Genomic DNA, 24,855 nt, shown 5'->3' with positions numbered 1-24,855 from the left:
AAGCATAGAAACCACTCCTGCATCAGGCTTCAGACACTGTGCCCAGCTCCGTCTAGACAAAAAGATGACAATAGAATTCCTGCCCTGCTCCTCAATATTGGAAAGAACAGAAGGCAAATAAAACCCAAGAGAATTCACATTGCCAGGAAAGCTTCACTATCTGGTCTTCTGAGAGCTGAGCTAAAGAGCCTGCACACAAACAGCCAGCACCATCTGAAATGCTCTATGGTGTCATGAGCAACGCTGTAGAATGTGGGAGGTGGGACACCAAACTGAAGGGGAACTGGTACCACTGCAGCAGGAGGAGACATATAGGCAGATGCATGTGCTCAGGCACATGAATTAGGCCTTAAAATCCACAAGGTAGAGAGAAAAAGCTCTGTACCGTGAGGAAGGAGAAGTATAAACTCACACTTGGCAGTTTTCAGTCCTGTATTTGAGGTAGTTGCCTGGAAGTTTCCTACCACAGTGAGAGCAATGTAGCTTGTAACTGACAGTGAGAGTCATCTGGCATCAAAACTGCCCCATCTAGAGCTACATTCCTCATGACCAACATGCCACCTTCCAACAAAGTATAAATTGGTTTGTTAGTAAGAAAGAGACTTAAATCCATCCAACCATTACTTGATTAATTAAACAGTAAAAAAAATTCCATTTGTTAAGGAAATGTTTCAGATTACAGTGGGCCCAAATACAAATGCCACGCACTTATCCAGGCATAGTCTTAGCAGGGATCGGAGGTACCTTGAAGCAAAGTAAGCCTGCCCTGCTGGAGATGAAACAGAGGAGCCAGGAGGAACAGTCACACAGAGACAAGTCTTTGCCTCAACTAAGATTCAAAAATGCCTCGTGAAACATTATGTTGTAGAAATTGGATTAGAGAACAAAAAAAACAGTGTCAGAAAGAATTAGCTGGTGCACTATAATACAGTTAGCAGAATGCAGTTTTTATGGCAACATGGTTCAGCTAAATCTGACGGTCAACAACTCTATTTTGAATGACTCAAAAGGCATTAATGCATACCTTAGTCTCTCCTTCTACGCTGATCTTTTAGACTGTGTTAATTAACAGGCCTTAACATTTCTTAATCTTTTTCTTGGGAGACAGTGTGAAGGCAACCTAGGAGCAGCTAATGCATTGATCCAGGGAGTAGCTGCCAGGACAGCTCTGGTGCTGGGAGGTGGGGGTAGGGAAAGAAAGAAAACTACTTTAGTTTGGGCACTTAAAATACTAATTTTGTTTCCTTACACCACAGCCAGGACTGTACACAGACACCTAAAGATGCAGCAAAAGTCATATATAGATCAGTCTCTGTTGCCAAGTTATGATTTGTCAGGCTTTCAGGGTAGATGAAAGGAAATACTGAAAATACCTGGCAAAGCCTGTTGCATGCCACGTTGTTCACTGTTATTAGAGTTTTTGCATTCATTTGCTCTTGCCTGCCGATTTTTCACTTGCTGCACTCAGTGATCACAGCCACCTGGCAGACACACAAGACTGATTGCGAGGACAAGACCTTATCCCATCAATTTCAAATGTGCAGTGAAGACCCAGGACAGCTACCTTGCCTGAGGGTTTCAGCAGACCACAGTGGAGGCTCTCTCAAAGTAGGTAGAGATTCCTGAGAAGCCCTGTCTCTAACCAAACATTTCTACATGCTGGGTTGTAAAGCTAGCTGTGCAACTGCCACATCCGGCTGTTTTGGCACTGATTTTAGAGTCAAGAAACAGCTAAACAATTATGAAACCCTTTTTTTGGAAATCAAGAGAACTTTTATATATGTTTCTGTACACCATGCACGCTTACCTATCCCATGGTTAGTTTAACACCTTGAAAGCCTTTTGCACTCTTATCCAACACCAGCATCCAGCGATGCATGGTGGATCCAGCCCTTAACCCCCTAGCAGGGACCTCTGAACCAGCCACAAATCTAGCTCAGATATATCACTTAATGATCAAACAACAGCCCCACTGCTTGCAGAGGAGCTAATTTCATGCTTATGGCTGCCACTGGTCATATGTGTTTGCAGGATCAAGCCCACTAGAGTAACTAGCTGGAAATGGGGAGAAAGGCTTTCCACATGTATCAAGAACTTCCAGAGATGAAGGTAACATTCATGCTCAAGTTTCAGAGTGCACAGGGATGAGAAAGTAAAACAAACAAACAAAAAAGTAAAACTAAAAATAAAAGCTTTTGTCAAAGATCAACTTTGATATCAAAGCCACAGTACTGAAGCCCTGGAGATTTCAGTATATAGATAATATACTCCCCCTAGAATTCATGATTTTCAAAAGCTTTTCCAAGGATTTTCAAAAGAAATCACGGATGTGGTAGGCTGTGTAGACCTTCACAAGTAACATGGTACCACACAAAGGGATCAGTAGCTGCAAAAGGTAGTGCAAGGCCCTTATATTATTATATACAGCTTTATTTTGATTTAGTTTAGTTCCTGGCCCAAACGTGCATGTAGTTCAAACCTGTTCAAATGAGCAGTCAGTGGTTTGATCTGGTTTAAAATCATAGAATCCTTTAAGTTGGAAAAGACCTCTAGGATCATTGAGTCCAATCATTAACCCAGCAGTGCCAAGTCCACCACTAAACCGTGTCCCCAACTGCCACATTTACATATCTTTTAAATACCTCTAGGGGTGGTGACTCATGGGGTGTAAGCACAATGGGTGCAGACCTGGAACAGAGCTTTCAGTTTCACTTCTTCCAAAAATGGTCTAGTTTGCCTGCAAGCAGCAATGACTGAGATACTCACTTCAAAATCACATTACCAATCTGAACTATAACACAGAATGTGGGCACAGCCACAAACTGCCTTCTTGTGAAACACCTCCATGGGAACATAATGCCTGGACAAAATTCCAGTGTTAATTTTTCATAACTGTAAAAAATTAGAACCCAGCTCTGCCCTGAGGTGCTGAGCATACCTGCCGTGGCTGGTTAACCTTTGCTCCTGAGGAAAGCAGCAGTCGGATGACATCCAGGTAGCCTCCTTGTGCTGCCAGGAAAATTGCAGAAGCTCCATCCTAAGAACAAACACATCCACCTTACATTGTGTTGAAATGATGCCATTTTTCTACGCAAAACCAAATCAAACTGAATCAAGTTCTCATTCTTAAGTCAGTATGTTGTGTAACAGCAGATAAAAAGCCATGCTTAAGAGATAATTACCAAATTCAAAGTCTAGTTCATAATAAACTATGGTAACATTTTCATTCAGTATACACAAGTATATCAAACTGAGCTTTAAATCCTGGGTCTGGAATACTAAGAGTGTAGTTCATTGAAGCACTGATCAACATAACTAGAAATTAATTCCTGTATAGCAATATAGGTTCATTTAACTTTTATATGCTCATGCAAAGTGTTCTGCTACATAGACACATGGTGAAAACATGTTCAAGTACTTTGCAAAACTGGAGTTCTCAACACTGAAGTCTGCTCTTGAGGCTGAAGGAGTAAAGACTGTGCCATACTCCTGTGTTTCCCCAGCAACTACCATGCCACTGCTCTGGCACATTGTCTAGAAGAGACTTCACCTGTAATATAGCAATCTAAAGGTATTTCATAGCCCTATTAGAAACCAGAATTTTCCTACCAAAAACTTGTGAAAGAACAAATTTTGAACAAATACAGGATTTTATTTTTCTTCAATATGTCTTTCATGTGCAGATGTTCTCAGAATTTGACTTCACAGAAACTTCTCCCCTGGGAAGAAAATTTAAAAGTCATATTTCATTAAGTTTTTTTGATGAAACATATTCAAACAGCGTTATAATCCATCCAACCAACTAGAAATAGAAATCTGTATTGAGGGTGGAACAGGTGTTTACCCATCCTATATCCACAGCACTCAGCACAGAACGTGCTCAGGCAAGTTTTTCCAGAAGCTGAGACTCACTTAAATAGAAACATGAATGAACCCCCTCACTGCATCTCAGATGTGCAAGTACACATCTCATGCCAACTCAGGCAGATGCTTATCACAAAATATAGGGCATTTTAATGAAAGCCTGTTGTTGACCTCACTGGCATATCACCAATTTGGGACTGAATGCTGTTGTCTGCAGAAAGAGTGCTTAGCTACTCCTCTTCCTGCAAAACTCAGCACAGACTTGGTGAAGCATGAGCTGAACATAACGCCCCAGGGACTGAATTTAGAGTGTCTGACATTGATTGCAAGACAAATGTCCTGGTAAACAAAAGAGGTGTCTGCTGGCACTATAAATGCACACCCCTGTGCTCTCTGAGGGGCTGTTTTCTCTGGTTGCTATGTGAAAAAAAGGGTGATGGTATCAGAGCCTTTGCAGGCTTCCCCCAGAGACAGATATAGTGAGAACATTTCAATTTAAAAAGTAAACAAGGTTGTGTAATATTAAAAAAGCTCTTTATTGTAGCATCAATCAAGATGGAGAATCTTGCATTCCCTGACACCTATTTGGTTTGAATTGATACTGCAATGAGAAAGCTGTCTTGAGGCTATAACATATTTCTGCAAGAAATACTATTTAATTAAGGTATTCTCTTGTCTTCTGCCCTCTTGAACCCTCACCTGAGTCTATTTAAGACTAAAACATAGACCTCAATGGTTTTGGGAGGAGTATCCAAAGGCATGCTGGAAATCCCTCTCATTTGGTTGCCTGCCAGTGAAACTGCCATCCAGATACCACTTTGCAAGTGCAGCTTGGCCATGTCCTACAAAACACTTATTTTCAAGAGACTGTGTTCTTATATTCTTGAGCAGCTGTTTCTGACTGGCTTTGCCCAATATCCGTGAGCAATACAAATATATTTCTAAATCCAATTGCAAATATAGCTCATTTCCAGGAGAGACAACAAGGAAGTTATTTTACTGCCTTCACCTCTGGGTAAGTGTCTGCAGGTGTGGCAGCACAGCTATTTTTAAACTGAGTGGCAACCCCTGGGATTACCGTACAGAGGTATGAATCACTGCCCTCAGATTAGAAAGACAATTGCTATTTGCACAGCAGAAAGGGAGGAACAGCCTTCTTTATAAATAAAGGGTGAGGGCAGCACCAAGATGGGGACCCCCCATATGACTGTGCACAGCCCCTAACCCCGAGTGCACAGCCCCCAGTGCACTGGTGACTTCTGCAGTCAGCAGCCCCTCAGCTGGGAACTGAGAGTGCAACAGCACCCTGCAGATCCAAAGCCAGTGGAAACAGCTGAAAAAACTCGTATATCCCGGGGAAACAACTTCCTCTTTGTCAGTCTTGAGTGCCCTGGGGTAGGAAAGAGCGGTGGAAAGCAGAGGGAAAATCTGCCACTCGTTTCTGTTGAATGCTGAAAAGTTCAACTTATCTGTGTCTCTGTTGGAGTAAATTAAATCCAGAGCTTCATTGACTCAATCCAACCTTCTGAAAAGTCAACTAAATAACATCAGTTCAGCCACTTTAACCATTCTTTGCCCAAAACACTGGCAAACTGGAGATTCACAAATACCAAACAACATAATTCAGATCCAGATTTAGTACATATCCTTCATACAGATATGTACCAAAAGGCAGCCAAAGCACCTTTTGTGATTTTGTGCTACTTCTCTCAGCATCATGAAAAGCAGACCGTTAACAAAATTCACATCTTAGAAGAGCAGAGTACTATAAAACCACAACATTTGGCAAATGCCTCTCTGTGCTGGAGCCAGAGTGTCTGCTGTTGTCCAACCAACAGCACATTTGTTCCACCACCATCACTGTCAATATTATGTGTGTCGAATAACTCACGTAGAGCTGATCGTGAATGTTGGCGCCGTGCTTCAACAGAGTTTCCACTACTTTTGCGTGCCCATACTGACAGGCAGCCAGAAGAGCTGTACCTCCATCCTGTGAAAAAGCAAAGAATGGGTACAGCCAGGTGAGAGGGCGCGTGCCAAAGGCTTTAAGGCTTTTCAGAATTAGGCTCACGGTAGTTTTATAGTGACTAGCTACTGAATCTTTCATAATTTTAATATCAAGTCTTGCCACAAAAATCTTTAAACTTGGCTCTATCATTATTTTTCCCGAGTTTTTTTAGGGAGGGATAGCAACTAAGAAAATTCTGGTTTTTTTTTTTCGTCTTCTGCCTTGCCACTAGAAGTTTTGTTCCCTTCACAACTCCAAGCACCTCCATGTCTCTTGCTTTTACAGCCAAATCCCTCGTGCCTGCCAAGCTCTTCCACTGATGGAAGGACAGCACACCTTTCCCCTGCTCCAAAGCCTATGGATCATCTGCTCTTCTTTGGCCAGAACCTTGTGCCCTGTTGTGTCCTGCCTCTCATCTGTGGATTTTTGGACTGAAGACAAGTAGAGGGGAAGGGGGAAGCATTTTGAAGTATGCTAGCTGATTGCAGAAGTGTGAGTTGGACCAAACCCATGATCCCGTTACCTCTGCTTAAGAAACAATCCCTGCAGGTAGGATCAATCCCAGGCAGCTATAATTGCTGCATATCACCACTAAAGGGAGACCTAGGCACATGCATTAAATCCTGCTCATAGAGATACTCCCTTGGGAGTCATCTGAGAAGGGAAGCACCTCAGGGTTGCTGGCAATTGACTCCAAACCAGCTGAAACAAATGAGATAGCAAACATAGGTCTTGCCATCTTAAGTGCGCTGTGACCTACTCAAAAATTACAAGTATTTCTGACACTGATACGGAAGGGAAGTTCTTCTGCCTGGGATGGAACCATGCCATCATGCAAAGATGATGCACAGCCCAAAACATCCACACCACAGGTCTTCTCTCTCCTTCCCTGCATTCTCTCAGTCTCCAGCCTCTCCTCCACAAGATAAGCTATCTAAAGTTCAGATATATGGTTTCTAGAGCTGTTATTAATGTGGCCACAAGACTGTGTTTTACCTCAGACTTGTTCTCTGAAATAGCTCCAAAGTTTTGTCTGAAATTTTCCACATAGACAGATATCCAGAAAAGCAGTTACAGCTTGAATAGCCTAAATGGATCTTTTACAATGGGAAGTGCCAGTCAAATTTGTTAATCAGTGGTGCTATTTCACGGCTATATTAGCCTCATGAAAACTCAAGCTCTGACATGACTGAAACAACCCACGGGCACTGTTTATAGCTATTCTCAAAACCTCATATTTACCCTTCCTCCCTACAACATTGAAAAGCAAAGAATGCTTGAGTGTCAGAGAAATCACAGATGTGAGGCTGTTGTGTGACAGTCTAAGGATTGCCTACTAATTCTGGATTATTTGAGTAAATATAGTGTGTAATCAGGCCAGTGGGGTTAAGTTTCTCTATAAATACAAGGAGACATTAGACATTCCTGCCAAATTAAACTACTGTAATTTAATAGGAGTTGCTGGAACAAAACACAAAAGCAATCACTATTGTTCCTGGATTAAAAAACACCTTATACACACTTAAAAGACAATGGAAAAGCTAATAGCTTTGTGAAACCTGTTTCCTGTCTCCGACCAGCCAAAAGCCACTTTGCTTGAGTGGTGACTTACCAGATCAAAGGGCTACAAACAAAACCCAGACATTTTTAAAGACTCTTCCCCCCCAAAGGAAATTGAGAGAGAAAGGTTAGTGAATTAAGAAGAGAAACTATGATACCCAGATTGGAGGTTCTCTGTGGAGAGGCAGGGAAGGATGAGTTTTATGAACCTTAAAAATGTTGAGGTTTCCTGTATCGAGGGTAAATAGGCATGCTCAGTGAGTTGCATAGGGGAAAAATTTGTTTATTATTTTATGATCTGGCTTTTGTTTTCTAAAATTTCTTTGTTTTCAATAAACTCTTCTTATTTTTAGAAGATTGACTGGTTATTACCATAACTTCAGTAGGGAACCAAATGACAGGTCCCAAATAAAAGACAGGCCTGCAAAGCTAACCACAGTTAGCATGGCAGAGCTAAAGACCAGCTTGGAATTCAAATGTGTGATCCCATCCTGGGAGATGTGACAGCTTGGGGTTTAAGAAGGGCAATACTACCTCCCAAGAGATGTCTAAGTGACTCAAAATGGAGATCCTGATCAAGTGTTTGGTTCAATCCAGTGAACGGTTTTAGACAGAGACATTTTTTGTCAAAGAATAACACGATTCCAGAATACACCATTTGGATCTTTCAGATTAGAGGGACCAAGTTTTCCTAGATCAGCCTGATCAGAGTCCAGGGGTCAGAAAAAAAGTACTGGGTGGTTCCCAGTTCCATCTGTCCACTCTGAGTCAAATATTTACTGTGTCAGAAAGAACTGGGTAACAACTTCTTGGCTCAAAGATTTGGTCACTGATCAGGAGGACAGCTGAGCTCAAAGACCTGCTCTACTGCATGTCTGATATATGAAGCTGAATACATTCAACAGAAGGGACTGGGATTCCTCTGCATGCTCTAAGTTGGGGGTACCACTGTGAAAAAGCAGATATAGATCTTTCTGTAATAAAGGCAAGTTGGGGGCAGGAATCCTTTCCACTGACCATGTGGTAAGACAACACTTAGTTAAATCAAGGAATTGTCAAACAGTGTAAAGGTCCATTGTTTCTTAGAAGGAGAAAACTCAGCCCCTTATCACCCTACTGAGCTTCCATCTGGCTTTCTCTTACACTTTACTCCAGAAGGCTGTAGCTGGACACTCCAATGTTTTACAGACCATGGGAAAGCAGATAAGTTATGGGGGGAAAAAAACCAGTAAATTACAGAGTTTTAACATCCCTTTCAGCCACGTGATTCCCTTTTTCCTTTTTGGCTTCAGCTGAGACAAGTAAAAAGCTGAAGCAGCATCTTTGGTACTGGCAAGTTTCTTGGAAACTCTGAGCAGAGTAGCAAGTGGGAGCTGGACACGTGAGCAAGCACTGAGGCACTCCCGGGGCACTCGCCCTTCTGCAGTGGGCAGGAGGCTGTTGGTGCAGCTCTGAGAGAAAGCACGTGGCCTTGGGTTCAGGTCATGCTCATATCCTGTTTTCCTGACACAATGAAGCTTCTATTATTCCTGCACGGCAAACCCTCCCAGCTCAGATAGGAGCCAGTTCTCTCAACTACCTCTGCAATTCTTCCCCAGAAATCATTTCTCTTACACCCAGTCTGTCCTCTCTACTGACAGCACGTAAAAGCAGCTGCCAATCTCCAATGTAAGTAACTGAAACAGCAGCACTCATTAAGTGCTGAAAACTCAGCACTCTGTCTATTTGCCCACCCTTCCTTCGCCTGTCATCATCGCCTGAAAGTAGCTTAGAATTATATGTTGTTTTACCATCTCTGAAATATGCTACAGGGGAGGGGAACTGATCTTCTGCAATCACTACTTGCTGAAAAATAGCCTCTAACATACCGCTTGACCCGCAGTACTGCTCAGAAAACAGGGTTTGCCACTATGCAAACCCTTTTAAGAACCCACATGCTTATAACATGTATCGGAATAAAAGAAAAAAATTTTTAATCTATGTTACATATTTTTATGGATGCCAGACTGGGACAATGCAGAATAATATTAATGACTTATATATATATATATATATATATATATATATATATATATATATATATATATATACATATATATATATATATATATATATATATATATAAAATAATTAACCTTCAGTAGTACTATCCATTCTCTTTACATCAGCTTTTATTGCTAATTATTTTATTACACTGTGTTAGAATGCTTGCTTTGCCTGCCATAGTAAATATCAACTCTAATGACACAAGGGGTAACAAGAATTGCACGCCTGTATTAAGATAGTTCTCCAGCACTCTCGTATATGAGTAACAAATGTAGTAATTACAATTTACAGGTAAGTGCATGAAAAGGTGTTGGGCTTTGCATTTCTTTGCTTTAAAATCTCTGTTTTCTAAGATACATTCAATTTTTTTTCTTATTTTAATTCCATGTCTTCATTTATAATAGAAATATATATATTCTTTGCAAATTGATCCATTTTGCAGTGCCTTTTAAAAACCCCCAGGATCAGCCATACGTTTTGCAGTGCTGCTCCCAACTGAGTGTCTTAGTCAGAAAATGCCTTACCTGAAAAGGCATATTTTGTCAACTATATTGTTTCTGGGGTTTGGGAGGGATGGAGGAGCCTGTTACCTTGGTCACCTCTTAAGAGAACAATGGAATAATTCCAGGCTATGAAAACCACATTATTGAATCAGAAAACTGGACTGATACAAAACCATACTAGCAGGCCAACGGAAGATGTGCACCGTCAATGCATTACATCTCACTGATGCCTCCTGCTCAAGTGCACACTGCTGCACAAAGTAGTTAGTTTCTCACCCAGTCTCAGTCTAAAAATTCAGTGGGTTACCAAAGTCCAGCCTGGAAGCTGTAAACATTTGGATTCCTGTGTCTAGATCTTAATTTCAAAAGAGCTGCAGTACCCAAGTAAGGAATGAGTGAAAGAATGAACATGGAAATATCCAGGATAGGTCCCAGCATTAATGGTGAATTTAGCAAAGCCCTCATACTAGCGTCCAGAGAGAGCAGATCATTGCAGCAAAGAGGGCATGGACATGATAGTCTACCTCAACTTTTTAAACAAGTGTCACTTTCATCTGGCACAGGTTCATAGTAACTCAGCAATCCTTTGTTCAGCTTCTGAGAATCTTTTCAGGCACCATAGCTTGTGTCACACCGTGAGTGCTGAAGTGATCGATACACTTTTTGAAGAAAGATGAGAAGGAGGGAATGCTTGGACAGGTATGTCAGGTGATGCTACTGGAAAAGAGCCTCACATGCACATCACACATCAGTTTCTCATGTTATGTCCAGTGGGAGTTGGTGTTGTCTTATGGTCAGCTTGTGTGGAAATGGCAAAAAGCTGTGGTCTGGAGAGGAAGAGCATCCTGCAGCTTAAAAGATACTTAGGACTGGCATATGGGCCAAGTTAGGTCTGGATTCAGAAGAAGAGGTAGGCAGGAAAAGGGGAGCTGGAGGCAAAGTTTCAAGGTGAGAAAGAAAAGAGCCCAAATTTGCATTTGTCCAAAGATGGAAGCGATTTGGAGCAGCTGAATGCAGAAATATTTCCTTTTAATTTAGATCTTCGCTCCCTTTTATCCACCCTAGTGTCTTACATCAATATATTTTCCATGCTTCATAAAAGATCATACATTGTCATGAAGGATCAGACAATTTCAAGCCTGCTGTTCACCTTCTGGATCAAGTCTTGGCCTCTTCATAAACTCCTAGTTTACAGGCTGTGGAAAGATTCAGTGAAAATGTAATTGTCCCTCTAGATAGAACAAGGTATGAGCCTCTGACTTCCCAGCTGAATGCAAGTGAAAATTCCCTTTCTGAATCTTGCTAAGCCTCACCTATATCCTGAAATTGAAGTCAGAGAAGCAATGCTTATTTTAATGTGCAGCTTTACCCTATAAATCTGTCCCACATGAGATTATTCAGCACTTTAAAATCCAGCTACTGTATTTAACATTGCAACCTCCTGCATTGCCAAGTTCCACAGCTGCACTTGCTGTTGTGTTAAACAGCTACAATTTCATTCATGTTTTTATTACTGATTGCTGCTGTGGTCAGAGAGCTTTTCGCCACAAGTATAGCTCCCTGGGGTACTGGAATACTACTCTAAGGGCATGTGTGGACTCTGTCCACAAAACCTTAGGATTTTTAGCCCCTGGAGCATAAAGAATTGAGTTTCTGATGTTCCATTAATTTCCTTTGTATTTAGAGCCTATATTTCCAGGGACTGCAGAAAGCAGGTTTGGATTGAGGAAATCATTCAAATCACAGCCTAGAGTATCTTGAAAAATTGGATGCTGTGGGATAAAGAACTATTCCTTCTTCAAACACAATGCTATGGGTCCCAGAGTAAGTGACTGGCAAGTGTCCTCCCCAGATTATGGGAATGCTTCAAGATGTGGCTAGCATGTCAAGGACAAGTATATTTAATGAAAATATGTTGCTTTTGGTTCTGTTTGCTGAAGGCAGAGGTGCTAGTACTGCCTTGTGCAAAGAAACTTAGTTGATGTACTGCTGTCAGTGATGAACTGCTGTGCTTGTTGCTGTTGACCCCATGAGGGGCGACAAACCCAGGCTCTGCTGCCTGCGTTTTTGACTATTCTAAGATGTTGTAAAAGGGCCTGCTTGAATAAAGAAATAAAAGCTCTGAGGTGTATTTCATCTTCTTTTACAGATGGGTAAATGGGAATTTAGGGAGGACTGAAGCCATTACACTCCTATGCATCCTATGGTGGTATGCAGAGATATCCCAATGCAGATGGAATATCTGTCTATGCAAGTGAAGTACATAAACACCTAAACTGAGATCCTATCTAACATGTACAAAAAGACCCTTTGATCTTGTATTGGATGATGGCTTAAGAGGAAAGACTGATATCACTATTAAGGGACAGATCTTTGATCAACTTATGCTATTAAGTCTAGGTAATAAAAGCTAGTCACAAGTTAATATTTTTACAATGTATTGCATTATGCATATTACTCAGAAAATGTTCAAGTGAGGAAATCCTTTTATCATCTTAGCACTGTCTTGTCATGTTTCATGAGAATATGAAAAAACAGACTTGATTGTCAGAATGTATCAGCGTGCAAAAATAGACCCATCATCTTACTTTATTCTTAAATTCAGTGGAGGCTCCAAATGAGAAGAGAAACTTCACTACATCATTGTGGCCTTGTTGTGCAGCAAAGAACAGAGGAGTTGCACCTGACTGTAAGAGAAAAATGTATTAAAAGAACTCCAAATGCATAACACACTTGACTGAATATATGTGCAAATAATGACTGAGTATACATTTCAAATGTAAAAGTATTGCGCTCAATCAGTTGAATATCAGCTGAATGATGATTTTGAGGACTGCAGAGGACACTAGGTATCTTAACTCAGTCTTCTTCCCACTGCACTGGGAAATCTGTCCAGCATCATACACTTGAGTAAAATCCAAGAAGAACTGAAACCCTGTATTTAATACAAGTTGTGTAACATACTGTCATTAACATGTGAGCAAATCAGGACCCCAAAAATCATTAGGCAAGCTTTTAATGGCTGGACTGAAGGAAGAAAAAAGGGAAGGAAGGAAGAAAGAGAGAAAGAAAAGACATGCAGATTTTCCTGACTTTGGGCTCTCTCATCCCACATAGAAGGTGCAGGAAAGGGGAGCTACACATGAAATTCACTCCAGTACCAAAAGCCTTTACAATAGCGCGTGGCCCCTTTAGACCATTTTAGAACCCCTTCTCCTGGAGACACATTTATGGAGCACTCACTTCCCTAAGCTTCACTACAACTCCAGAGCACAAGAGCGCTGGTTTGAGTATGTGTATTTAATTGCAGAGCAATGCCATTGGTCTTTAGGGCTTAAACTTCATCTGTTTTGCTCCTTTTCTGCAACAGAGTGATTTGGAGGCTTTCAATGTTTCTCTTTTTTTTGGCTTGTTGAATCAGTATATCCTGAGTGATACTCATGAGCAGCTCCATAAAACTGTTCTCAGCTTTTTCTTTTGTAGCTGCTTTCCAAGCAATATTTACCTGGGGGAAGGCACATGTTTAAATATATGTTTTGTTAGAACAGGACCCCACTGAAAGACACTGACAATCATGGTTAGAGCAAGTTTAGGCCAGTAAGTGCAAAGACACTTATATCATCAACCATGGCATTCACTGACTCAGTAACTTACAGATGTCAGCATGAGATTAATGCTCTGGTTCCAGGTAACCAAGGAAAGTAAGAAACATTGGTTTGTATTGTTAGAGCAACCAGCATACTGCTGTCCTGCACTACATGCTGCCACCCCATGTAACTGCACGTCCTCCTTAAGCTGCTCTTAGGACCAGTACAACCGTGGTTATCCCAGAGCAATTCTGCTCTGTGTAGCCAACACACAGACCAGAGCAACTGCAAGTACTCCTTACAACCATTTGCATGGAGCATGAGTGAAAGGCCGTTTCCCAAAACCAGTTGCTGATGTCCATTCCACAAGCAAGCATGTCATGGCGCAAGAGTGCAAATAAATGCCTTGAATGCAAAGCAGAGATGCAGGGAAGGGTATGGGTGATCAAGTTGTGTGATTGTTAGAGATGAGTTGTCTCAGACTAAGAGGCAGAAACTCCAAAGCATATCGAGTCAAAATAACCACTGTGCTAGCAATGGCACCTACTCAATTTTAACGACCAGGATGCAAATCAAAAGGTAAAGGACTTATCATTTATTCCATCTAGAGAGCTGTAAATTATTGTGCCAATAAGTAAAACTGCAAATACATAAATGGCATAACCTGGGGGGGGTTACATCTCAGGTGTAACTGACCCTCCCCAACCATATGTGCTGAAAATGTTTGATAAGTTATTTTTAAATGTACCTCTGGCATCTCATTTTCTGTTATAAACTCCATATATCTGATTCTCTGATGCTGTCAGGAGAACAGACCCTGTTATACATGCACTGCACAACAAGTGACAAAGAAGCAACTGGCAAAAAGCCACAGACAACTGTCTATTATTATTTGTAATAAACAAACAACAAACTTAATCAAGCCCTGTTTGAATGCAGAACTTCTCCTACCTCTCTCTGCAGATTGATATCTGCTCCTTGCAACACCAATTCCCGCACACAATCTATGTGGCCATAGTAAGATGCCACCATCAGAGCTGTTGTGCCAAGCTGGGGGTAAGGAAAAATAAGTCAGTACCTTCAACAGACACCTACAGCAATGAATCAGGCTGTCTGAAAGAGACAGTACCTCTTCTGAAAAGCTGAAGGAAGCTTATGATCATCAAATAACTTGCTGTCATTTTAAACTTACTATCAAGAATGCTTTGAAAATGAGCAATTATCAGGTGTTTAAGCAAAAGCATTACAGACTTGTCTGCAGTGTTAAGGCCTAACTGTTCAACAGATATGTATAAAAATACTTTGCCTTATTGCCCAACAGTAAGTGCCACAAGAATAAAAAGAATGCTTTTTTTAATACACAGGCTTTTTTAAATCACAGAATCCCAAAGATCTTTGCATCATTTCCAGAAGAATAGCCTTAGACACAGGAGCTGAGTGACTCAGCTGAGTCACTTATTCTGAGTCACAGTCAGGAGTAGGGGCTGGGTGATTTGAACACTAATTCCCTATTCAAACAATCAGAGCAAACTCACTCTGTGACTCTTCACATTATAAAAGAGAACTTTCTGTCCAGAAATATGTTCCCTCAGTACACTGTAAGGTCACTGTTCCAGTGAACCAAGTAAGATTGAGGTTATATGTGTGTGGTGTACGGACAATATGCGAAAACCATATGCATATAAGGATGAAACTCATACTTCTAAAACATTCCCACACACCACTTCAATTTAAAGAAGAAATAGATGACATTGCAAAAAAGAAGCATGTGGTCTTAACTCTACAAAAATAATTTAGTCTAGAAAATGTGTATGTCTGATACAATTAATAATGTAGTGCAGTGTGAAAATTCTTGACCAAAGTTAGTCTTCTTTTGAGAAAAAATGAGCAGTAGTGGACCTTATTTTTTTACATTGATCTCTGTCCTGTTTACTTCAAGCCTCCATCTGAACATCCTTCCCTCCCTGGCAGAAGGACAGTCATAGCACCAGCTCCAGAAGTACTGTAGGACAAATTCTTGCCTACACGGCAAAAATGAAATGAAAATGAAAAGATAGGTTAAAGTCAATGTGCTTAAAAAAATCTCTTGCACTTTGAGGGTATTCAAAGTGAGAGAAGCTGTGGCAGGTTCATGTTTCAGGCTTGAAATGGCACTAATCCTGTACAACACTGGCATGACTCCATGTCAGTCAGTCCCCACGCCAAGGGAAAGAAACCTGGAACTTCCCAACCTCCGTTTTCTCCTGCTCTTTGACACAGCTTAGCACAATCAAGTAGCTCACCATATGTTACAGGCAGAATAGAAAGAAACAGTCGTTATCCGTGTTATCAACCCATTTCTAATCTCAAAACTAATTTCAACCCATGTCAGTTACAGTAAGAAAATGCCCATGAAATCTCTCTGTCACGTGTCTGGGCTCCTCTTCGCTCGGCAGTCTTGTGCCTTCATGCTGGTGCCCAGTCCAGAGATACTGGAGGGGAGTAGGAAGAATTTAACAGACCACCAGTTCTTCTAATTATGAGGAGTTCTGCTAGCTGACAGAATCATTGCTACCTGGGCTTAATTGAGCTAACTCTTCACTGTGATCTATTACTACAATGACATTTCTCTGCAAAGAGAAGCCCGAGGTGCTAGGATCTGTGTTTTAAATGTCAGCCCCACAAATAACTGTGTAAGACACATTTTTGAATGCTGGCAAATTCTTAACCCCTTGCCACTGATGTAAATCATGATCTTAAGTTTCAAACTTGCTTCCTGACAAGAGACGGTTTTAAATCACCCTTAAGTGCCTTAAGCCTCTCAAATGTCTCATGTTAGATTCCTACCACACCCTCTGCACAGTGGTCTATGGAAAGTGATGCAAAATCAGTGGTGTGGGTGTAGGTGCATTGTGTGCATACGCTGTCTTTGCAGTCCACATCTACTCGCCCACTGTTCAGCAGCAGCTGGAGGAGAGCCAGGTTTCCTTTTCTTGCAGCCCAAAACGCAGCATTGGCAAGTGGTGTTTCTTTCTGGTGAAAAAAGAGAAAGAAAAAAAATAAAAAAAAGCAGAAATAAACCATTTCTGAAGATACGTTGGACAAACATACACATTGCATACATTCTGCATTCAAACCAGGCAAGTTTCAGCTTAGCATGCTGTTCTTTCAAGCCCAGAGCACAGAAAGGAAGCTAATCTAATTTCTTTGTGCAATTAAAGAGATCAGACTTCCTGGGCTACTTCATGTTGTTTCAAGTCTTCCCTATGTCCATGGCAGTCTATATCTCTTAGATTGCTCTGTAATGAGAGATGATGATGCTAGACCACAGGGAGACATTATAGAAAACAACATACTAATTGGTACCTGTATTGTTTGCTTTTGTGGTGGGGCTGGCCAAAGTTAGGCTGAAGCATCCTGCTGACATGTCCTGCTGCAGGACATCCTCTTGGGTTTCAGGTTAGCTTTCTGTCATCTCCTTCCTTTCTGTATATAAACTTCCAATACACAAAAAGTATTGCTCATGTGTTTCCTAGACTGCTTGGTCTGCCTCCTCCCTGGAATTAACACCCTGTAACTGTGGGCATGTGTGATATCTCCTGGGTGAAAAAAGGCTAAAATCTGGCTGTTTATAGACTTTTGGATTCATTTACTAGGAATGCAAGGCAACATGAAAGCCAAAATTAAGAAACTCTGAAAACTAGATAACACAGGCCACTGCTGAACAAAATAATAGTAACATAATACTCTTTTGAGGCTTTCTTACTCTTAGAAACAATGCCACAGTGTGAATTCTCCTGGGTAGGAGCAAATTATCACTGCCTCAGCACAGGAAGAGGGCAGAAAAAAAAGCCATGGGCTTTGCTCTTAACCTCCTTATCTGTTCCATGCAGACAGCTGCCAATATGCTGCCCTGACAGGCAAGCACTGTGACAGGGGGGAAACAACACTGTGATGGCAATTTTACATATCCTAGAGAAGGCTCATGCTGCTGATTTTTTAATTAGGCCCCAAACCACCAACAGTTCAGCATCACTTCACTGATAGTCACTTATACCAAAAACAGAGTCAAAAATACCCAGGGGCCTTGCCTCCCAGTGAATCCTGCCTTCATGATAAGAGAGTTCAGAGTGGATATAAAAGTCATTCAGCTTCAGAAATGTAATAGACACTTCTCCTTGTCTAAATGTCAATGCGCACATGTAATGTGGTAGAGAATCAAGATTTAATGGTTTCACAGTTGATACTTAAAATGCACATATATATAGTAGAGCTTAAATTACTCCCTTCACTGACATACAGATAATAAACTTTGCAGAAACCAGGAGACACAAGACAAATCATGAATCTCAATTTATCTCAGGTCCATTGCACTGAGCACTTTCCTTGGGATGCATTTTTAATATTCATAGGTTTGAAAATTGGCAGATGTTTGAGACGAGAGAAGTTCCAACGATTCAATAAATTATAAGTCACTTCCTATGAATTGATAACAATATTTCTTGTACCAGCACATATAGCCGCAGAAGTCTGAATATTTAGGCAAGCTAAATTCTGATCTTCCCTTCATAGCTCATGGATTTCCCTGGAGAATCTGTAGATAATGTTGATCAAAGAAGAGTTTGCAGTTTATATCCTCCTTGCAGGCAATGCTGTAGTATCTTCCTATCTTTAGCCTTACAACCGCTAAAATTTTATGTAAATGCAAACAATTGACCCAAACACACACTGGCCCACATTGCCCTTTTTCCTCTGATTTATTAGACAGATATTTATAACTTATTTATAGAGCTGGCAGTTAGGAATATTGTCTTATTGGCTGTATCACTATGATATTGGCTGTATCACTATGATATTGGAAAGCTTTGGGGTATGGCAATATATCCATAAAGGGAAAGATTTATTTAATCCAGCCCAGTTTACACTACAAGGGCACAGTAGCAAACTGCATTTTATTATTCATACCATACACCACCACTACCTTCATTGGTCAGGTAGGTAGGAACTGGAATGAATATTTAGAAACTCCTTACCTGCTTTCACCAGTTCACATGAGGAGAGAAAAGAACTAAGTGTCCAGTGTTACCTTGGGTTGGAAATAGAAGCCCAAAGTCTTTAGCCTTATGAGTCATAAATTCCTACCTCTTTCCCCTCCCGCCGCCTCCCCCCACCCCCCGTAGCTCCTACAGTAGCTCTTCAGCAAAGTTGTCCTTGTGCTTTGGATCAGACCCAAGGAATGGAAGAATTCTCCAGTGCGTCAAGGACACAAAACCAGATTTTTCCCTGTGGTGCTTTCAACCCAATTGGCAATGACTGCTACTAGTACTTCTACTACCCCTCTTGCTCCCTCATTGCTGGGGATTCCTTGTACAAAAGTAGAGTATACAGCACACTCATCAACCATCCATTGATTAGATTAATATAAGCAAATACAAATCTGAGCTATTTTACCTCCTAAAGTGAATGGTAAGTGCAAAATCATTCAGATGATAAAGAACAGCTCCTGTTCTTTATCTATACCTCCGTGCTCTTCACTTTCAGGTGATATCAGCACTACTGACATCACTGATAGGCAAAATGTAAGACAGTACTTTGGGATTAATAATTCAAATAGTTGAATAATTTTTGAGCAATAAAAGGGTTTTAAGCTGCAGGATGTGACTGCTGTTGTTCAGTTATGAACTCAATCTTGTTCTCATCAGATACGTCTTAGGGAGAGGTAATGTTGAATTTCAAAAGATTAACTGGATAAAATTTTCACATAATTCTTATTATAAAGCTAGTCTGCTCCCAAAGTATCCTTAAACTAAACAACCGATCCTCAGCACTGACAGTCTGGAACAGAATGTGATAAACATTTGAAAAAGTGATTAGTTAATAGCTTTGGTGAAAATAGCTTGTTTCATTATGTCATTTGCTCCAGCATCAGCAACTTTCAGGATAAAATTTCCTTTGCTTCATCAGGTTCTCTAAAGCTTTATTTCAAACTCCGGCTGTTCCATTAATTTTGATTGTTTGTGTGCTTTTACAAGAGCCCATAGATGAAAAGCTGGCATTATATTCATGCTGTATTGACATTAGAAAAAATACTTATTCAAAAATGGCCTAGAGGAAAATATATATTATAAATCTGACAAGACCATTTCTGTGCAGGGATACAGGAAAAAATAAATTGTGCTAATATATGTGTGTTATTTTAGGAATATTGAGGGGAAAAATATAATTTAAATGCTGTGACCACCAACACCCTGGGCTACCTTTGACTTGCTGTTTGCAGAGAAAAGGCAGGTGACAGTGGGGTAACAGCTGAGGAGGAAGAGTGCAGTTCTTAAACAGGGGTCTTGTAGATGAAAGAGGCAGTAGGAAAAGAGAAAGAAAAGAGAGGAGAAAGAGAACACTAGCCCTGGTAGTGGTGTGTTCCTTTTACTGTCAAAATACAAGAAAATTCTGTTTTCCTTCTTAGTTTCCAATCCAGTCCTAATGGAAAGGAGGAATTGAATGAAAAGTTTTAAGAAGAAGAATTGGAAATCAGGATCAAGCATGATATGATGGAAAAGGTTAGTGAGACTTAGGAGAAAAGAGTACTTTATTAGCTAGCAATATATCTTACATGAAGGATCCTGATAAAAAAGAAAGGTCACTCAAGATATAAATGTTGGTTAGATAGGCAAAAGCTGGTAGAAGAAGAGAGAATAGTCGTGTATATACACAGTGAGAAAGAAAGACAAATGGTACATCATGGGTAAGTAGAATATTAAGACGGAAAATATGAATAGACAGTAGCAAACTGGGACAGTAGGGATCGAAGCAAAATACAGTTTTCTGAGAAAAAGAGAAAATGCAAAGCAAAAAGACACAGAAAAGAGAAATAAAGCAGAGGGAGGTGCGGGCTGCAACTCTCCAGAGGGGCAGGACAGCAGTGAGCCACCTTGAACAGGAGTACTTTCTCACAGAGTGAGAAACAGGGCACAGAATAAGAGCTCACAGAGACATAACAGAAAATAAGACCTGAAGGATGGGAGAAAAAAACAAGGAAGCGACAAAAGGAGAAGAATACAAGAAGACAGGGCTGGCACCATCAGGAACATGAAGCTAGAGTGGATGCTTGTGAGAAATGAAGGTGGAAAAAACCTCACAGAGACAGAATGAAGGGACAGAAAAGACTAAGACTAAGAAAAAAAAAAGGAGGTATGAGACCACTGCAGGACCAAAAAGGGAATAAACCACAGAGACTGCACTGTAGCCAAGTGTATCCTGGGCTACACCAAAAGAAGTCTGACCAGCAGGTTGAGGAATGTGGTACCCTCTATTCTGCTCTGTTGAGACCACACTTGGAGTACTATGTTCATCTCCAGGGCCCCCACATTTTCACAAGGGCATGTAGTGACAGTACAAGGGGAAATGGCTTTAAACTGGAAGACGACAGGTTTAGATCAAAATAAATTCTTTATTGTGAGCGTGGTGAGGCACTGGAACAGGTTGCCTAGAGAAGTTGTGGATGCCCTATCCCTAGAAGTGTCCAAAGCCAGCTTGGATGGGATTTTGAGCAACCTGGTCTAGTGGGAGATGTCCCTGCTCATGACAGAGGGGTTGGAACGAGATGATCTTTAAGGTCCCTTCCAACACAAACCATTGCATGACCCTGTGATTTCACCACCAAGTATAAGGCTGAGCTGCACTGTGAACAAGCCCTGCTTGCCAGGGCTATAACTGCAGGTGGAAACCACCTGCTACACCACCACTGAACTGACATGGTGCCTCTGAAGCACCGACACTTCATGCTGGAGATAACTTGACAGGAGTGAGAGGCAGGTACAGGGAAGAATCCATCAAATAAAGTAATGCAACACAAGCAGTATGGCAAAGGACTGGCACCGAGCTGCTGATCAATAAGAGAAGGGCAAGCACAGCATCCAGAAAGTGCATAACTAAGGAGAAGATGTACATCCATCATAAATATTATCTGTTAACATAATTAGTAAATTGCTGCTTGCTTCTCTTTTTGCCAAACCTTTTTAATCCTGTCCTCAGATTAAAAAACTTATTTCAGGCAATCTTTTGAAATGAGAGCTCTTGCATGGGTTTGGTTGGAAGAAGTACAAAAAGTGACAGGAATTGGAGGCAGCAAAGGGAATGAACTAGCCTGGCTTCAGTGGACACCACAGCCTGAAAGGAAGAGCACGGATAAAGGTTGCCTCCTAACTATTACACAACCAGCACCAGCAGAGACGGTTGGAAAAGTGAAGAGGAGGCTCCTGACTGCACCAAAACCCACGGCACAGGAGCCCGGCCACCCTAAAGCCAGCTTTACGCTCCACGGAGTCTCGCAGTTTATGTAACACAAGCCACGCACCCTTTTGGGGGTGTCAGCTGTGGAAAGCGTCCGCTCTATCAGCTGCCACCGCAGCACTCCCAGTGCACCCCATAGCCCGGGAAGGACGCTGCTGTTTTCTTTCCCTCCGCCCTAAACCACCCTCGTTTTTCCTAAAAAAAAAAAAAAAAAAAAAAAATCAAATCAATCCCCGAACCCATGAATATGACGGAGCACTTCACGGGCTGCCGGCACGGCAAGCGCAAAGCGGGAACCCAAAGGCGCATCCCCCCGCCCCTCTCCCCGGCGCCCGGCTCACCTTGAACGACATCCTGCACATCGCCGCGCTCCGCCTCCGCCTCGCTCCGCTCCGGCCCGCGCAGCTCGGTCCGCACCGCTCCGCGCCCGGGGCTGCGCGGGACCGGGGCGGGGCCGGCGCCTCCCTCCGCATCACTTTGTGCTCAGGGGTTTCTGAGCACATTATTATTCCCCTTTGAAGGTGTTTTTTTTGTTGTTGTTTGGTGGTGTTTGGGGGTTTTTTTTTATGCAGGAGGAGAATATTTGGGATTAATATTATTATTATCCTTAAGAATATAAAATTAGAAAATAGTAGAATATAATTAATTATTTTTAAGGATATAATTTCATATAGTTACATATTGTTATTGGTGGTATTATTATTGTTATTGTTGCTGTTAGTATTATTATTAGTAGTAGCAGTATTAGTATCCCCCAGCTCCAGCAGCAGCATCCTGAGAAGCCAGCCCCCAGCAGTGGGGGACCCATTGCTCTCAGCCTCTCGTTCAGACCTATAGATCAGGCCTCTGCGGCTCAGAAACAGCACAGAAATGGTCCAAAACCCGGGTACCCTTACCCTAGCCCCAGTCTCATCACAGAGCTAATGCCACCTCCACAACACCTCCTTTGTACTTTGCAGCCTTTCCCCTTCATGCTCAGGAAAAACCTGTTAAGAGTAATGGTTGTGAGTACAACCACGCTGCTGCCACACAAGCATGTGGGGGTGAGCACCCCTTCACCTTGCATGCATCCAGCTATCACCAACACTATCTCTCATGGGTGATGTGCTCTCATTAGGAAGCCAGTGAGTTCTTAAGAGCTTAATTTTAAGCCTTTAAAAATGAACAACCATAAAGCCAATGCATGTCCTGTTTTGCCTGGCTGCTACAGATTTCATTCAAAGTCTGCGTGATATAAAATAGGCAAAGCAGGGCATGCTCTGGTGGGAGATTCCTGAATTTCTTTGCTATTGTTGGTTTAAACTCAGCCCTTAGGGATTTTACTCTTTTGATGTGCACACATAAATCCCATTCATGGGAAAATTATGCGCGTGCACTGAGAGCAAATACTTGCGCTGAGATCCAAATAGTTTATTCTACAAATCTGCAAGTGAAGGATTTTCTGCAGATCTTTTTCCTGAGGCAATATTCATCTGTGCATACAGTAAAACAAACGGTAGGGAAAGAGATGAAAGCCGCTAATAGCACAAGCTCATCTCAGAATGCATGGCCTGGTGTGAACCTCACTTTAATTACTGAGAAGATCATACAAACATGGATGATCATTCTGATTTCTTCTTAAGCTTAAAAATACGGAATAAACTGAGTAGATTACATAGTTAAGAGTCATCCTTGCTCTGACCCAATTGCACAGAGTTGCTTGCCCACTGACAGAGGAAAATATTACTGATCTGTACACACTCCCTACCTCACCCTTGGAAAATCCCCGTATTTATTCAATCTATTGTGAATAACATGCCAAATTTTTCACATTCATGAGCCAAAATATTAATTTTTTTGACAAAGGAAAAACAAAAAATTCTTTGGATAAACAACAAAAAAAGACACTAAAGCAGTACAGGTTTTTTGTGTCTGTATTTTGGATGTCAAGAGAAAAATTTTGAAGTGCCTTTCTTAATTTCCCCACAAAATCTGAAACTGCACCTATTTTCTGTAGCACACGGTCTCCTGTGATTTTTCTGTTCTTTTATTCAGGTGCAATAATTTGTCAGAACTGTTGAATACAGAAATGTATATATAAGGTATGTTCTTTTTTGGTGATCCTGTGAAAGTTTATCCCAGAATGCATTTAGAAACTGTTTTTTGATCTGTCTATTGTTATACTCAAAATCACGTTTATGGGCAAAGAGGAAACACACCTCATATATATAAAACCAAGAATTTGTAATTAGTATAACTGAATCTTAACAGTCTAACACAAGAACCATTACTAGAGCAGATACAATTATTGCAGAAAAAGAAGTCCATACAGGAAAAAAAAGGTAATATTAATAATACTACAGTTAAAACCTATACACACTGTCTAGTTTTTACTCCTTTTCCTGATATTATCCTCACCTTTCCCCTCCTCTGCTAGGTCCCAAGGTTGGTGGTTTCATTCTGATGGCAGTGCTTTGGGATGTTATGGTGAGCTGTCAGCATCAGGAATTGGTCGCTGCAGGGAATATGATGTTCATGTTAATGGCTTCTTCTTCCCTCTAGGGTCTGCATAACATCAGTTTATATGTTTGCTAACATGCTTTTACATCTGACTCTTTCTTCACCAGTCTACAGCTCCACATTACAACCAAACTCTAATTTCAATTAGAAGAACCGCTGTTAGAGCCAAGCCATGTAAAACAAAGTTGAGGGAGGTCAAGAAAAGTTTAAAGACAGTAAACCTGACAAGGCTCAGCCCTGATGCCTTGCAAACCCAGTGTCTGCTACTAGCTGTGGGAATACTGCATTTTAGGGCTATGTGGTGATGCTACCCACATCTCCCTTATTTTTGATTCTTGGCAGAATACTTAAGATTGCAAGATACTTGAATTGATTGGGAATTGTTACCTGTTAGGCAGAATTCATCTGCAGGGCAGCAGGCTGCATTCCTATCCCCCAGTATTTCATCACAGTGATTACTCCAAATATCCTGAATCACGTTGTCTTGTACAAATCTGAAGGCAATCTAAGATGAATTGCA

The 24,855-nt window shown here is 41.2% G+C and overlaps 1 protein-coding gene across 1 annotated transcript in view; it reads right to left on the bottom strand.

Annotated features, from left to right (window-relative positions):
• ANKRD29 (ankyrin repeat domain 29) overlaps nucleotides 1-22,245 on the bottom strand; it is a 33,362-nt gene extending 11,117 nt beyond the window's left edge. The window contains exons 1-6 of the mRNA XM_032711820.1: nucleotides 22,178-22,245; nucleotides 16,470-16,580; nucleotides 14,520-14,618; nucleotides 12,570-12,668; nucleotides 5,756-5,854; nucleotides 2,939-3,037 (exon numbers count right to left, since the gene is read on the bottom strand). Of these exons, the coding sequence (XP_032567711.1) occupies nucleotides 2,939-3,037; nucleotides 5,756-5,854; nucleotides 12,570-12,668; nucleotides 14,520-14,618; nucleotides 16,470-16,580; nucleotides 22,178-22,198 (528 nt within the window). The 5' untranslated portion in view covers nucleotides 22,199-22,245. The remainder of the gene's footprint in view (nucleotides 1-2,938; nucleotides 3,038-5,755; nucleotides 5,855-12,569; nucleotides 12,669-14,519; nucleotides 14,619-16,469; nucleotides 16,581-22,177) is intronic.
• Between the last annotated feature and the right edge of the window lie 2,610 nt (nucleotides 22,246-24,855).

The sequence above is a fragment of the Chiroxiphia lanceolata genome, chromosome 1 (assembly GCF_009829145.1).
Source record: "Chiroxiphia lanceolata isolate bChiLan1 chromosome 1, bChiLan1.pri, whole genome shotgun sequence".
Taxonomy (NCBI): Eukaryota; Metazoa; Chordata; class Aves; order Passeriformes; family Pipridae; genus Chiroxiphia; species Chiroxiphia lanceolata.
This window is presented reverse-complemented; position numbering and strand designations above follow the sequence as displayed.